Source organism: Rhineura floridana, chromosome 8, assembly GCF_030035675.1.
Source record: "Rhineura floridana isolate rRhiFlo1 chromosome 8, rRhiFlo1.hap2, whole genome shotgun sequence".
Classification (NCBI taxonomy): Eukaryota; Metazoa; Chordata; class Lepidosauria; order Squamata; family Rhineuridae; genus Rhineura; species Rhineura floridana.
In genome coordinates this window covers 46,064,118-46,081,195 of record NC_084487.1, presented here as the reverse complement: position 1 = coordinate 46,081,195, position 17,078 = coordinate 46,064,118, and the positions used below count along the sequence as shown (strand labels likewise).

The 17,078-nt window shown below is 42.2% G+C and overlaps 1 protein-coding gene across 1 annotated transcript in view; it reads right to left on the bottom strand.

Annotated features, from left to right (window-relative positions):
• The window catches only part of FAM83F (family with sequence similarity 83 member F), a 44,749-nt gene extending 27,966 nt beyond the window's left edge, over positions 1–16,783 (bottom strand). The window contains exons 1-2 of the mRNA XM_061639199.1: positions 16,234–16,783; positions 3,472–3,639 (exon numbers count right to left, since the gene is read on the bottom strand). Coding sequence (XP_061495183.1) covers positions 3,472–3,639; positions 16,234–16,689 — 624 coding nt within the window. The 5' untranslated portion in view covers positions 16,690–16,783. The remainder of the gene's footprint in view (positions 1–3,471; positions 3,640–16,233) is intronic.
• Between the last annotated feature and the right edge of the window lie 295 nt (positions 16,784–17,078).

Sequence of the window (17,078 nt, the reverse complement as noted above, 5' to 3'; positions counted from 1 at the left end):
AGGTTTTGTGAATGTGAATCGCTAGTTGACTTCACTCAACAACGTTGACCTTGGCTCTTTCCATATGAAACTGTCTTATCCAGAGTCAGATCATTAGCCCATTTACTTAAATAATTTCTATCTCACAATTCTACACCAAAGTATAGTCAAGGTGGCTTGCAATAAACTAGCAACCAATCAAAAATACAAAATAATAAACACAGGATAGTAGAAAGCAACAAGTAATACAATGAAGAAGCTAGGTAGAGGATCTGCTTTGAATGCAGAAGGTCCCAGTATCAATCCCTGATATCTCCAAATAGGGCTGGAAAAGTTCCCTGTCTGGAACCCTGGATAGCTGTTGGCAGTCAGTTTAGACAGTACTGAGCTAGATGAACCAATGGTCTGACTTTGTATAAGGCAGCTTCTTAGGTTCCTATGTGGGAGAATGCTTGCTGGAATAAAATCATCTTCACTACCTGCAAAAAGGCAAGCAGTTGCACAGCCTAGCACACCTCCATTGGCAAGCTGTGCCACAAATGAAAGAGTCCCCTTGTGCATGCTCACTCACCAGACCTTGCATGGCAAGTGAATATGGAGTAGCGGTCAGGACATCTGAGGAATATTCACTACAGAGAAACAGAGTTCTTGGACAAGTTTGTAGAAGAGGAAGATATTCAGAAGGTGTCCTGATCCCATTTTCAAGGGCAATCCCAAGTAAAGTTCACTGTAATCCATGGGGTGGGGAACCTCTGGCCCATCTTGGCCTGCTCCAGGAGGGGGGGAAGGTCCAAGTTGGCCCCCAAGGCTATTTTACCCACACAATGCCTACCCCACCCATCACATGATGTCACCTGATAGGTGGGAGGGCAGGGTTAAATCCTGCAGTGGCTGAGTAAACTTGTTCCCAGAAGGCAATCGGACACACTGCCAAAGCAGCAAGATTTAATCCGCCCCTGCCCACCAGTTAAATGATGCTCAGTTTGGGTGAGCGTCCTGTTCCCTACTGGGGTTTGCATGGAATCCCCTGTAAAATGATTTCCCCCCCTCCATTTTAGTATGCAATTTTGGTGCAAACTCTCAGGAAAGGGTTTGCATCAAAAGCCCTGCTAAAACAGAGGAAAAACCCTTAGTTTTAGCAGCACCTTTCATCTCACTTCATTGTGGCATCTGGTGATTGACAGGTGGGTGCCCCCCCACCTGTCAAAGTTGGCCCACAAGACCAATCCCAATAAGGACCTAGCCCATGTATCCAAAAGGATTCCCCACCCCTGTCGTTATCCAACCTGATTAAGGCATGAATTACTGAATCTAGATCTCACTGCAGGTAAGGGCACAGCTGGCACATCAGCTGAAGTTGGTAAAAGGCACTCCTGGCTATTGTCACCAACTGGGCATCTAGAAGAATGCTAGATTCAGCACTCCCAAGCTGCAAACCTGCTACTTCAGAGGGAGTGCAGCTCCATTCAAAGTAGGTTATACCTTCCTCCTGAACCATCAAATCACCAGACTAACAGTGCCTTATCTGGATTAAGCTTTAGTTTGTTCACCCACGTCCACACCAAAACTTTCACCAGCTCCCTGAGATCTCACCCAGAATTGTCTACTCTGACTGGCAGCAACTCTTCAAGGTCACAGGACAGAAGTCTTTCCAGCCCTGCTGAAATATATGGGATTGTATCTGAGGCCTAGAACCGATACCTGGAAGTTCAAATACTATAAGAGAACAATTCACATGTCTGCAAAAACTTACTCCAACCTAACATGCAAATTGTGCTGACTCCCTTTTGAGAAAGAAATATGTATTATCTTTGTAATTAAGTTTCCAAGTTCATATGCCAATGTTCTGTAAATAAGATTTTTCATTCATGTACTCTGGATTCTAAGGAACCAATACAATAACTTAAAGCAGGGGTGGGGAACCTCTGGCTCGCGGACCTAATTAGGCCCACCAGGCCCCCTCATTTGGGCTGCAAGGCCATTTTTGCCAAGCCATACCTACCTGCCCTACACCCAATGATGTCATGTGTGGGGTCAGGCAGGTAAAGACATGGCTCAGCCAAAAGAGGATTTGCACCTGCAAAGCCCTGAGCACTGGGCTTCACAAGACACAATCAGCTGATTGTTGGCGTTTTGTGATGTGTGCCTTTGCCCTCACATTTAATTTAATTTCATGTGAGGGCAAAAATGGGTCGCCTGACTGGCCACCTGCAAACTGTGGCTTGTAGGGGAGGGGGAGATTATGAAATAACCGCATACAAAGTTCTGAAAGACTTGACATTTTCACATCAGAAATTGGTATTCAACTGGTGGACTATAACATACAACTTGTTTAGACTTGTTTGGATATTTCTTGGGGCACACCAATGGCATTATCATGGCCTTGTATTTGACAGGTTGCCCAGTAGCCATAATGGAAATGGACTCCCTTCAAGTCGATCCTGACTTATGGCTACCCTATGAATAGAGATTTCATGGTGAGCAGTATTCAGAGGGGGGTTACCATTGCCTCCCTCGGAGGCTAGTCCTCCCCAGCTGGCTACGGCCTGCTCAGCTTGCCACAGCTGCACAAACCTGCCCTTTCCTTGTCTGCAACTGCCAGCTGGGGGGCAACTGGGCTCTTTGGGACTACACAGCTTGTCCACGGCTGCACAGATGGCAGGGCACATAACCCCTGAGCCACTCACTGTGGGGGTGATCTTTAGCTGGCCCTTGACACCCAGAAGACAAGCAGGGATTTGAATTCAGACTCTGGACTCCCAGCCAGGCTCTCCTCCCCACTGTGCTATACCAGCTGTCCAGTAGCCATAAGCGACAAAGAATTCTGTGCAAGTAAGCGAGCAGGCTGGTAGAAGAGGGATGAATCTTTCTATCCCTCCTCTGCCAGTCTGCTTAGCTTCCATACTGGCCATGGATGAAGTGAAGCCCATCTGTCTCTCTTCCATCAGCCTGCTTGATAGAGGGCAATGCGGGGTTTTTTACTAGCTTGCAAAGAGGCTGGAATCCTGCGTTTCTATGCTTGTCATACAAAAGGCTTTCTGTCCACTGAAGCCAGCATTAAAATACAGGATACTAGCCTGTTAGCAGACAATTTTTGTTTGCAAGGTAGCAATGTTGTTGACTTATTTACAAGGCTGCACTATCATCATTTTCTTTTTTGTTATTTAGAAGAAAAGGGGGGAGGAGAAAGGAAAAAACTGAGAGAAAGCAGGAAACAAGATAAATGGTTAATAATTAGAAATGGTTGCCACACTATAGATTATAGTTAATGGTGAATTCTGGGTCTAAAAATGTTGAATACTAGTACATTTATCTCAACAGCTTAACTAACAATATTAGGCTCAGTGGCTCTACAACTTGAATAAAGAATCAAATCTTCCATCAAGACGTCAGTTCTTCAGTCTGTCTCAAAACTTATATTAAAATCTGTGCTCTGATCTCTCTTGGGTATGAACTTCATTAATCATTACAAAGTGCATTCTGTCAGCTTACCCGGATATAGAAATCACTGAGTTCCAGGCCTTTGCACATCTCCAGGAAGAACTTAGAACCTTCTTCATCCAAGATTATATAGACAGGGATCCGACGCTTGTATGCTGCATCTACAATATCCCGAAAGATGTCCCTGTCAGTAAACTGGTCCATGACTACTGCAATGATCTGGGCATGGACAAAAACAGAACATACAGTTATGTTAAAAAGCAACATTGCAATAAGGTAGAGATTTGTGTCTTTAGGCCATCAGGGCATATCACCGTTACCTGTGACACCCAACACGCTATAAGAAACATATACTTTAACATATTCAAGACTACATTATTTCTTAGCATGGTTTTCTGCTGTTAAGTTCTTGTTGGCAGCCACCCCAGGATTTTTATGGAGTACTCCATCTTAAGTAGTGCCTGGAAAACGCTGCCATAATTTTTTGCTCTGTTTTTCATTGCACAGCCTCCTGGCTTCTCACAATGTTTTAATGTAAATCGTCTGGAAGCAACGTACTCATCAACTCCCAACAAACCAATCTGGTACACCCAACAGGAATCATAGTCAACCTATAATGCAGGATTTAATCAAAATACCATTTTATTTTAACAGTCCTCACCCTCTCACTTTTACTAAAAGAAAATATAAATAATGAGATGGAATGCTAAAAGTCATGATTGACATGTTGGCAGTTAATAATGGTAATAATCAACTACACAAATGTCTGTAACTCAGTGGCAGAGCACATATCTTGGCATGCAGAAGATCCCAGGTTCAATCCCCAACAAAAGGATCAGGCATGTGATACAAACATCTTGGCCTGAGAGCCACTGCTAGTCAGACAATACTAGGCTGGATAGACAAATAGTCTGAGCTGGTATACAGCAGCTTCCTATGGTGGATTCAAAAACTAATATTGCTGGTTCCATATAGCAGAAGGCAATTTCACAGTATGTCTGCCCCCCAAAAGGAAGTTTTTTAAAATTAACAGTATATATAAACATCAAGCCCTAAATTGCTCCCCTCCTATCATTGGGCAATTATATGTAAAACTAGTACTATTCTTACAGTGAAGTTCTATGTATGCATACTCATAAGTCCCACTAAATTCAGTGGGACAAACTCAAGTTAAGTGCACTTAAGCGCATTTGTTTCTCAAATAATGCACTGCTTTTGAATTAGGAACATTTATTTGAATGAGTATCTCTTTTGCCATGTTGAGCCATTCTGAATATCAGAAAAATATTGTATATGTTTGTCAGTGTTACAGACAGACTGATTTAACTCAAATATTAGCAACATTATCAGTCCTGCTTTGGTGCAGATTCCTAATAGCTGCTTTTCCTCCTAAATTAGATTCTTTGGGAATCTTGCTTGTGCCACGGCTTGCAGAGCTGCCAGTCCTGATAGAGGTCAACTGTGCTTCAAAATGGTTAGAACTTGTTAAATGTTCCTCTGAATGAAGACAAGACCATACAAGCAGAACAGAGGGCCAGCAAGAACAAGTGAGAAACAGGGAGGTGCTCTTCAGACCTAAAGGCAAATGTACACATGCACTACCTATTGAGAAGCTCATTACCTTGGAAACTGGGAGAGTTGCAGAGCCCAGACACTACTTATTAAACAGGATCCCTCTTTCTTTGCTTTGGGGTTTTGATCATTCTGCATCACTGAATTACATTACTACAAAGGCAACCATCTCTTTTCTATTTGTTTGGACACAGGACTGAGAAACAATGTACTATTCTGTCGCATATCCATCGCCAATTTACTTAACCCCTCTAGATTATGTGCATCTCTAAACAGAGTGGGGGAGGCATCACATTTTTGTAAAGATGATACCTCTCATAAAAGGTATTATGGAATCAGAAGGTTTGGGCTTATGATGGTGGAGCAGTAAATATGTTGGAAGACAGATTTGCAAAAGCAAACGGAGGGACTCAAGTTTAAAGAGGAAACCAGACAGGGGAAGAATTTAGCATTCCCTCTCCCAGCTTCTTCTTCACTGCACATTTGCACCCTCCCACAGCATGTTACCACTATATCAGAAGAAGAGGGAGGGAGGCATGCATGAACCTACAGCCTGATCCCAATTTTCCAAATCATGCTTTTGAATATAATCTTAATAGAGCTCTCTGTCTCACTTCCTTAACCCATTAAGGTGAGGATATGGTAAGGGGTAAAAACAGGGCTCTGCTCTACAATATTCAATTATTATGGTATTCAAAGTTTTCAGATATCATTGTATCAACGCCAGTCAGTCAGAATTATCCAGGATTCTCCTCCATATGAAGCCACTTTAGAATGCAGTCACTACCTCAATTCCAGTAAACAGCTCACATTAAAATTTACCTGCATGTTCCCACTGGTGTAAAAATCGACCACCATGGCATTTGATCTCTACAAACCCTGTAATGCAACATTTGTACTTATAATACTTAGAATCATAGGGCTGTATCCCACTCTGCAGCTCCATTCACACAACAGAACTTCTTCCATCCCCTCTAGCCTCCTGCACATCCTCAAAATCAGATTTTGAGGGAGGGCGGGGGAAGGGGAGGAAACAATTCCCGTTGTGCAAGGAGAACTCCACTTACACAGAGTTGGATAAAACTCAAGAGTTGGAAGGGACCTCACAAGTCAACTAGTACAAGCCCCTGTCAAAGCAAGAAATCCACTGCTAGAGCATCCCTGGTTGGTGGCCCTAGCCTCTACTTAAGATGATTTAGTGAAGTCGAGTACAAGAGCAGCTCATACTGTACAGAAGTTCTTGTCAGTGTTCAGTTGAATTTCTCGTCATTCGAACCTGTTGGTATAGGTCCTACCCTCTGGAGCAACAGAAAACAAATTTGCTCTATGTGACAGCCCTTCAAATATTTGAAGGCGGCTATCATATCACCTCTTAATCATCTCTTCTCCACACTAAACATGCCCAACTCTTTCAACCTTTTCTCCTAGAACTTGGTCTGAACACAGATAATGTCAGCCAAATATCTCAACACTTATAGAGAAATATAAAAAGAACCTTAGGATGTTACTACATGAGCACAGTATTAAGATACCTGATGACTCTCATAAATGCAAGCACCTTCAGGCTCTGTTGGGTGGAGATTTTCCTGATTTTTTAAGGCAGCAAAAAACAAAACACTGAAATTACTAAAATTAACTCGTAAACCTGCAGCATCAGCTGCTAAAACACACAATCTTGTAAAGCATTGTTGTAGCTAATGGAAGAATGTTTGCTCCAGTGATACAGGCACACGCATCTACAACACTGTAACAGATATTCCCATCTAAATCACGTTCTTGTAAATGACTTCACAGCCTTGAAGCATGTATTAGGGGGGGAGGGAGGGGAGAGCTAAAGGCTAAACAGGTTGTTTCCCAGTATAATACTATGCTGAACATTCATAGCCTTAATTTCCAGAAGGATAAATGTTGCAGCAAAACACACCTTTATGGCACTTTAAAGACTAACAAGCGTACCACGGCATAAGCTGAGGTGGTTTTCTGTTGTCCACAAAAGCTTATGCCATAACAAACCTGTTAGCCTTTAAGGTGTCATAAGACTCTTTTCATACCATTCAATCAGATTTGGTTTTCAAATTGCTGGATATATTCAGGGAGAAGGGGTAAGCTATATTTCCTATAGAAGGCAGACTGAGAAGAATTAGAAAAATTGTTGGGGGAAGGAGGCAAATGGGGGTTGGCATTGCAATCTTTGCCATGTCCAACTTGACTCTAGGCAATTTCCTAATTCTCTGAAAAATTTAGCTGCACCGACATGCATATAACATGAAATCACCTAGATTTTTCTCCACTGGTCTGCTTTCTGGCATGCCTATGTAGACAAAAGGTCATGCATAGAACATAAGACTACCAGACTAAAAACTGGAAAACTCAGGAGGAAACCTCCTGAGTATACAGACAGTTAGTGTTCCATGTGTTTTATTTTAAAATACCGCTTTACCAGGCAAAGCAATTCACAACAATGAAAACTGCAAGTAAAAAAAAAGTATTACTAAAATGAGAAATGGAACAGAATTCATAAAATAAAAACAGAACTCCATCATCATATTTGAGCCTCCATTCAGCAAAATAATTTCTCATGGAGGCCAAGAGAAACAAATAAGTCTTTAAGGCCTCCTGAAAAGCCTTAAGTGTAGCCACCCACCGCAGCTTTTCTGGAAGTGAGTTCCAAAGGCATGGAGCCACTGTAGAAAAGGCCCCCTCTCTCTAGTCTGCCCACCTCACAAACCTAGGAGGTGAACACATCAAGAGGGCATCAGATCTCAGTGTGCAGGCACAATGGTGCATATGTGTGTGTGATATATATGAAGCAGATTCACTGGAGGCAATAGCCGAAAACAATAATCAATCAATGGATAGCTCAGTAGTGAAGCACATGTTTTGCATGCACAAGGTCCCAGCTTCCAACCCTGGCATTTCCAGGTAGGGGTGGGATGAATTCTTGTCCGAGTCCCTGAAGAGCCACTGCCAATCAGTGCAGTAAGCCAGACAGACTAATGGTCTGACTTGGTAAGGCATCTTCCTCTGTTCCAAATCCAGCTTTCAATATAGTACCCTGTCCAGGATGTAAATTCTTACCTGAGTCATTTTGATAAAAGAAAAAGAGTTTTTCATTACTAATGAAATGGCAGGACATAGACAGAGGCTTCACTGAACACCAATTTAATAACACTAAACTTAATCAGTGCCTAGTTAATGGAAAAGAACTCCTTCCATGAACTTTATTTCACATTTACTGGCTTTTTAACATTTCTGAGACACACCTTTTATTTTTCCATTAACTGCTTCTTGGGTCAATGAATTTCCATTGAGAGCAGCAGTACAGTCTCATAATAAGATCAGAGAAGCATGTAGTATACTAGGGAAAGGCAGGTTGCTCCATTCCCCTGCCTGAGAGTGAGCATGAGAAGCCAGCATATGGATGGCAGAGTCTAAGCTGGTCCCAGTTAACAGTACAGATCCAGCAGGAACTTGTCACTCAAGAAGGAAGTGAGAAGGAAACCAGAAAATTTGAGCATAAGCAAGGATCAAAATAATCAGGAAACAGACAGGAAGGAAACAAAGATTTCCAATTATTTTCACAGCGGAGCATCACTCTGAACATTCAGAAATGACAAAATAAGAAAAGGCAAAAGAATATGACTCTATGAGGCATAGAAGAGCAATTAAGAAACCTCCATGGACATGTTTTTCTATGGCTTCAGTTGTTATCACTGAACACAATGTAGAACAAATATGAAAATCTTAAGCCTTTAATTAATTAGTTACAGAGCAATTCAAACACCCCTAATGCTGAGCTGGGGTGGGGGGAATTAGGTCACCCACTAGTCACAGTGGGCACCAGCCATCATTGGGAAAAGAGTTACGAGTTGCTGTGAACACTAGATCCATTTTCAAAATGGACTGAACAATGGATAATATAACACCTAATAGACAGCAAGAAAATCTCTTTGCTGCAAGAAAGGTGAGCTCCCTTATTTTTACCAAACATAAAACTTGCTGATTACACCTTCTACAGAATTAAGCCACTTTAAGAAACAACCTAGAATCCTCAAGTACTGTTCAGCGTCCTGTATTAAAGCTATTTTATTTAGAGCTGGTCAACATGAGTTGCAGGCTCCTCAGGGCATGTTGCAAAGACCAAGCCTCCATTTTTAAATGTACTGATATTGATGGTGGATAATCATAAATGCCCCCCTCTAGGATGCACACCTTAACGTGGTGAGGGGGTTTGAAAGTGTTGAAGAAGCTGAGAGCAATTCCGTCAGGAGTCTAGACCAACAGGCTAGACTCCTAGCAGGGGCACCCAAGGCGGAATGGTCAAAGCTGAGACACCAGACTAAGATGCACCCAAACTCAGAAGAACGCAATGGTAAACCACCTCTGAATAGCTCTTATCACGAAAACCGTATTAACGGTTTGTATCCCAAATGCAACACGACATAGTGTTGGAAGATGAGACCCCCCAGGTCAGAAGGCACTCAACGAATAACTAGGGAAGAACAAAGGACAAGTATGAGTAGCGCTGCGACTAATGACGCAGATGGGTCAAAGATGAAAGGAAGCCCAGAGGCTGATGCACACAGATGCGAAAGGAGAGTCCGGAGTTGTATGACGAACACAATAAGAACATGGAATGTGAGAAGCATAAACCAGGGAAAGTCAGAAATTGTCAAGCAAGAAATGGAACGTATCAACATTACAATAATTGGTGCGAGTGAATTAAAATGGACGGGAATGGGATGTTTTTAATCAGGCAACTACAAAATATTTTATGCAGGAAATGAGAAATTAAGAAGAAATGGGGTTGCTTTAATAGTGAGAAGTGATGTAGCAAAAGCAATTAGGAGCTACAACGGAAATACTGACTTGCAGGGCTGTGGAGCTGGTATGTCAAACCTTGAACTCTGACTCCGACTCCTCTATTTTTCTACTGTTCGACTCCGACTCCTCTATTTTTCTATTGTCCGACTCGGACTCCTTCATAAATGGCAATTAATATTAATATTAAAATATTAATTTTATTTTGAAGTCGGAGTCAGTACATTTCTATCGACTCTGACTCTACCCAAAATTGCTTCCGACTCCACCCAAAATTGCTTCCGACTCCGACTCCACCCAAAATTGCTTCCGACTCCGACTCCACAGCCCTGGGTCTGAGCAACTGATATCAATGAGCTTAAATGGGAAACCTATTAACATAACCATCATCCAAGTCTACTCTCCAACGACAAATGCAGAACAAGAGGAATTGGAGAGATTTTATGTAGAAGTACAGAAAGAAATTGATCACACACCAAAACAAGATGTGCTGATAATCATGGGGGACTGGAATGCAAAAGTAGGGAACAGAGAGGAACTAGGAATTGTGGGGAAATGGGGCCTAGGAGACAGAAATGAAGCAGGAGAAAGACTTATTGAATTCTGTGAAGCCAATAATTTGTTTCATGTGAACACTTTTTTTGAGCAACCGAAAAGACAACAATACACATGGACATCACCAATGGTCAATATAGGAATCAAACTGATTATATAATTGGTAGCAGAAGATGGAGAAGTTCCATACTTTCCGCAAAAACAAGACCAGGAGCACACTACGGTACAGATCATGAACTGGTCGTATCAAAAATCAGAGTAAAGCTAAAGAAGAACAACAAAGCAATTATAATGCCAAAATACAATTTAAATAACATCCCGTAAGAACATAAAGATCAAATAAGGAACAGATTTGAGGCTTTAAACTTAGTTGACAGAGACAGAATAACTATGGAGTAAAATCAGAGACATTATCATGGAAAAATGCAAAAAGACAACATCTCTACTTAAAAAGAAAGAAAGACCTCAATGGATGACTGACAAAACTCTTCAAATGGTTAAAGAGAAAAGGAAAGCAAAAGCAAAATGAGATAGAAACATGATCAGAACCCTAAATGCAACAATAAGGCAACTAGTACGTAGGGACAAAGAGAACTATTACAATAGTTATTGTATAGAAATAGAAGAGGACAACAAAAAGGGAAGAACAAGAGCCCTATTCCAAAAGATTAGAGAAATGAAAGGGAAATTTAAACCAAGAGTAGGGATGTTAAATAATCAACAGGGAAACACATTAACTGACAGATGAAATAAAAGGAAGATGGAAGCAACACACTGAAGAACTCTATAAAAGTGATGCCAGGATGACAGACTCATTCATGGAGGAACCGTATGATGAAGAACCAGAAATTCTAGAATGCGAGGTGAAAGCAGCTCTTAAAATACTGGGAAGAAACAAATCACCAGGAACAGATGGCATACCAATAGAGTTGCTACAAGCTACTGAGACTGAATCTGTCCAAATTTTGATTAAAATCTGTCAAGAAATATGGAAAACTAAACAATGGCCCACACACTGGAAGCGTTCAATATACATCCCAATTCCAAAGAAAGGGAATCCCAGGGAATGCAGTAATTATCCAACTATTGCCTTAATATCTCATTCAAGTAAAGTAAAGCTCAAGATTCTACAACAAAGGCTCATACCATATATGGAGTGAGAAATGCCAGATGTCCAAGCTGGATTTAGAAAGGGAAGAGGCACCAGAGATCATATCGCAAACATACATTTGATAATGGAACACACCAAGGGATTTCAGAAGAAAATCACCCTGTGCTTTATAGATTACAGCAAAGCCTTTGATTGTGTAGATCATGAAAAACTATGGAATGCTTTAAAAGAAATGGGGGTGCCACAGCATCTGATTATCCTGATGCGCAACCTATACTCTGGACAAGAGGCCACTGTAAGTACAGAATATGGAGAAACCGATTGGTTCCCCATCGGAAAGGGTGTGAGACAGGGGTGTATTTTGTCACCCTATTTATTTAATCTATATGCAAAACATATCATACGGAAAGCAGGACTGGACCAAGATGAAGGAGGTGTGAAAATTGGAGGAAGAAATATCAATAATTTTAAGATATGCAGATAATACCATACCACTAGCAGAAACCAGTAATGATTTAAAACGAATGCTGACGAAAGTTCAAGAGGAAAGCACAAAAGCAGGACCACAGCTGAACGTCAAAAAGTCTAAAGTAACGACAACAGAAGATTTAACAGAAGATTAAAGTTGAGAATGAGGACATTGAACTTGTCAAGGATTATCAATACCTCGGCACAGTCATTAACCAAAATGGAGATAATAGTCAAGAAATCAGAAGAAGGCTAGGACTGGGGAGGGCAGCTGTGAGAGAACTAGAAAAGGTCCTCAAATGCAAAGATGTATCACTGAACACTAAAGTCAGGATCATTCAGACCATGGTATTCCCCATCTCTATGTATGGATGTGAAAGGTGGACAGTGAAAAAAGTGGATAAGAGAAAAATCAGATCATTTGAAATGTGGTGTTAGAGGAGAGCTTTGCGGATACCATGGACTGGGAAAAGGACAAATAATTGGGTGTTAGAACAAATTAAACCAGAACTATCATTAGAAGCTAAAATGATGAAACTGAGGTTATCATACTTTGGACACATCATGAGATGACATGATTCACTTGAAAAGACAATAATGCTGGTAAAAACAGAAGGGAGTAGAAAAAGAGGAAGGCCAAACAAGAGATGGATTGATTCCATAAAGGAAGCCACAGAGCTGAACTTACAAGATCTGAACAGGGTGGTTTGTGACAGATGCTCTTGGAGGTCATTGATTCATAGGGTCGCCATAAGTCATAGTCGACTTGAAGGCACATTACAACAACAATCATAAGTGCATTGTAGTTTTGAATTACAAGTAAACATGCTTAGAACTATACCTGTATATGTACTAAAATCCTACTGAAATTAGCGAACTTGCTTGCATATATAATGTCCAAGATCACACCTTGAAAATAAAATTATGAATGAGTGGTATCCCACTAAGTCACACTCAGGATACACTCATTGAAAAATCAATGGACTTAAGTTAGTCAGACTAATCTAAATCCATTAATTTAAATGGATGTATTCTGATTATGACTTAGGGCTCATCTACACCGTGGTATAGTTTGTGTTTGGTGCTATTCACATTCCCTTTTAATTCGCATGGTTCACATGATATTACTGGCAAACAGAAGGTATCACGCAGGTTTTCAATCTTCTCATAATATGAAAAGGGAAGGAAAAAATATCTTCACTCCGTATCTCTAGTGCTTGCAGACGGTTTGCTCCAGTGCTTTTAGGTGGGTGTTGTGATGTTCCTGCTTGTAGGGTAAATATGGTAAGTGCTGTTTATATAGAAGACATATGGTAAGTGGAGTGAAAGAGGAGGGGGGAGTACATGAGCAGTAGAATGCTGGATGATTGGCTGAGCGTTTGAATGGCTGGGAGTATAAATGGAAGAATGACAGTTGAATCTGGGTGGATGTTAGTAGGGTGGAGAAGAAGGTGTTTGGTGGTGGATGTTGGGAGTGTGGAGAAAGAGGTGTTTGAGGGTGGAGGTCAGGAGTGTGGAGAAAGAGGGAGTTGGAGTTCTAATTAATAATAAGTCAAGTACAAAACAGGAATAGATGAAACCATACGCTTGTGAAACATTCTAAAACTAATCTTATTATTTCTGATATTTAATAAATACTTATTTGGTTTACCAAAGGCCTGATCCTTGGCTGGGGGATATACATACCAGAAGGGAGGACAAGGTAATTACCAAGGCTGAACAGAAACAGTATCTAATGGTGGCAGCGGTGAAGGGAGGAATAGTAACAATTCAAGTATCCAGAGCAACCCAGAGTTGTATGCGTTATCTATAAAGATACAAGGGGGTTGGGAACAGCATAAGCACGCAGTCACAAAAGTAACCAGCTAGAGAGAGACTCAGGCAAAGTCTCTGGGAGTATTGGTTATACGACGCGACTGGTGGTGCTGCCTAGCAGGGGGATCTAGTGAGATCTGTGCTAGAGCGGCGTGAGAAACCATATAAAGGACGGTCTGGACTGGTGGTATCCCTGGTGGTGCCTAGTGAAAGGCAGTAGCCACAAGCAGGTGGGAACCTGACAGGGAGAACTGGGGAAGGACGTCACAGTTGTGTCAATCATTCCCCTCTCCACGCCTCCTCCTCCTTTCATTTCATATCCTGTGGGCTGAAGAGCAACTTCCAGCTGCTTTCTCCCGTACTACTGGCATTTTTATGTTGCTGCGAATGGTGCCTTTATTTTCTTTTCCCCCTAACTTGTGTGTAAAAGCATAACACTACTACTCAAACAAAGATTTGTATTTCAGCTGTATTGTACCAGTGAAAATACAAATAATCGCACTTCCAGGTTGTTTTTTAAATGAAACTAACTGGTAGAACAAACGGAGCATGCTTGGTTGCCAGGTAATCAGAGGGAGTGGAAATGTTAAATTAGAGGGCGTGGTTATTAGGAAACAGCATGATTGATCCTTCCCCTCAGTGTAAACAGAAAACACTGTGTTTGCAACTGGCAGAGTCCTTAATGTGGACGGTGCAAATAGAAAATGGAGGTAAAAACAGCATCTTTAGTATGAGGTAATGCTTCAATGTGGATAAGCCCTTAGTTGAATACCACCCAACTATAACAAGATTACATATCCAAAAGAGAGGATATGATACTGATTCCCAAGTACATAAAATTGCATATTGGATCACACCTTTAAATTCAGATTAATTAATCCACAATGTTATGCCACTGTGAACAACTTGGAGGAACAGTAGGTTAAAAATATAGTAGTAATAATATGGGCTTCTACGATATTTTAATGCCATAGCAGTCAACATGGCATCTAGAGTCTTCAAATGGGATCACGAGGGTTAAAGGTAGCTCCTCCAAGTGCCAACTATTCTTTTAGGAAGTTCTTAAAAACATGCAATGAGCAAATTGTCAGAGGACCTACCTTGGCCTTGTTCCAGCCAGTTTCCCTGCCTAGAACTTATTTTTATATTTCATACTTCCTTGGAACACTTTTACGTCAGTATTTTTCAAAGCTTCCAGGTTTTCCCTCATTTTTAAAAACTGAGCTTATAGCTTGATCATAGCTAAGCATATTTACTCTGAAATGAACTTCACTGAAGTCAATTAATTAAGTGCAAATTTAAACTTATGGTCCAAGAGAAAACTAACCACCGCTAAGGCCACTGTCCCTGACATACATACACCACAATCCTAAAACATACAGAAAGCAGCAACGATGGGCCTGAGTAACTGTTGTAGTTATATTTTCAAAAAGGAGTGATCAGCCATTATTTGTTTCTTTATCCCAGCAGCCCTTGGTGTCCTGGTTGGAGTACCATTTACTCCAAAGAATCCCCACAGATTCTTCCCTCAATGAATCTTGGGACCTGTAGTTTACCCCTAACAGAGCTACAATTCCCAAGACCCTTAACAAACTACAGATCCCAAGATTCTTGCATAGGGGGAAGCCATAACTGCTAAAGTGGTATTAAGAGTGCTTTTTGTATGGGGTGTATGTGAGGTCTGCGAAGACCCAGGTTCAAGTCCCTACTCAGGCAAGCTCGCTAAATGATCTGCAGGCACTCACCATTTCTCAGCCTATCCTAACTCACAGAGTTGTGACTTGTGAGGTGGGTTAAGGAAGTGGGGAAGGACCATATATGCTGCCCTGTAGTCTTTGAAGGAAGGAAGGAAGGAAGGAAAGGATAAAAGTGTCATAAAACAAAATGAAAGGTACAAAATCCACTGGCCAGTACTTGTACTTCTGGCACTCATGTCAATGGGGCTTTAACAGGAGAACACAACGGACTGTACATTTATGGTTATAAAAACTGCCCTTACTTGGAAGATGTGTGATCAGGGCATATAATCAGAGCGAGAAACCCATATGGGATAATGAAATAATTTCTCAGATGAAAATATCAAAACACAGGACACTAAAAAACATGGCGGGGCTTGTTCCTGTGGAGTTGGTTTGTTTCAAATAAGACATCTACAACGTTTATTGGAATGCGAAAAAAGAGGCAATCCTTTAAAATAACTTATATCCTTGAGGAGTTTACCTGTTACGGCAGAAAGAGAGAAGCGCGGTTTGTTGTAACAGGAGAAACGACCTAAGTCCTGAGGAGCTGAAAAGGACTGGCCTAAGGAAAAGTCCCTTTTGGTGCCACAGTACCTTTCGCCTACGAAAAGAATTGATGTGGCAACCTTAATCCACGCTTTCGACAATAATGCAAAGAGCAGGCGACTTCGATACCTCTGAGGAGGCACACATTCCCCTCGTCTCGGAGGGTCTCGAAGGCGAGATACCCACCTTCTGCGCCTGCTGGATCATTTCGCGCGCCACTTGCTTGACATGAGGCGCCTTGTCTTCCTTGCGCGGGTGTGTATACAGCCCCAAGCGGGTGACTCCTCTATAGAAAATGTTGTTGGTCCACCCCAGGTCCAGCGGAGAGATCTCGGTGTCGGACCGCGCGGGCCAGTAAGCCAGAGACAGGGGCTTGCCCGAGGGTCCGATAAGCCGTTTGCCACCGTCGAGGTGGGCATCGTAAGCGCGCCAACCGCCTCGCAAGGCCTGCAGCTCCCGACTGGAGAGGAAGTCGCGCAGCTGGTCTTTCTTCAGGCTCTCCTTGTACGCCTTTTCCCCCTGAAGTACTAGGGCCTCCACCGCCCTCCGTTGCTCCTCGCTGTAGTAATAGCGCGGGTGATGCTCGCTGACCCTCTCGTTCACGTGAGCGTCGTCCAGGCAAAGCAGCTGCGAGTCCGCCATTCTCCCCCCCACCGCCACGACTCCTTCAACTGTCGAGCTGGAGTTGCCAACGACACCTGGAGCCCGGCAAGGAGGGGAGGAGCCGGCTTGTCCCGCCTCGCCTCACCTGGTCTTGCACTCGGCTCAAGGTGCTTCGTCTGAGCTGCAAAGTCAGCAAAGGGCTGCGGGTGCAGGCGTTGCCACAAGCGCACGTCCTTTTCTCCGCGTGGGAAGACCGAAAAAGAGAACAAGCAACGCGTGCCTTGAGCTCTAGAGTTTTTGGAGTCTAGTAGGCCTCATTCTGTCCCCTTCACTCACCCAGAAGCTGTATTTTGGCGAAGAGGAATGCAAAAATCTGCATAGATATAAAGGCCAAATGGAAATTCAATTCATATATTAAATTATATTGA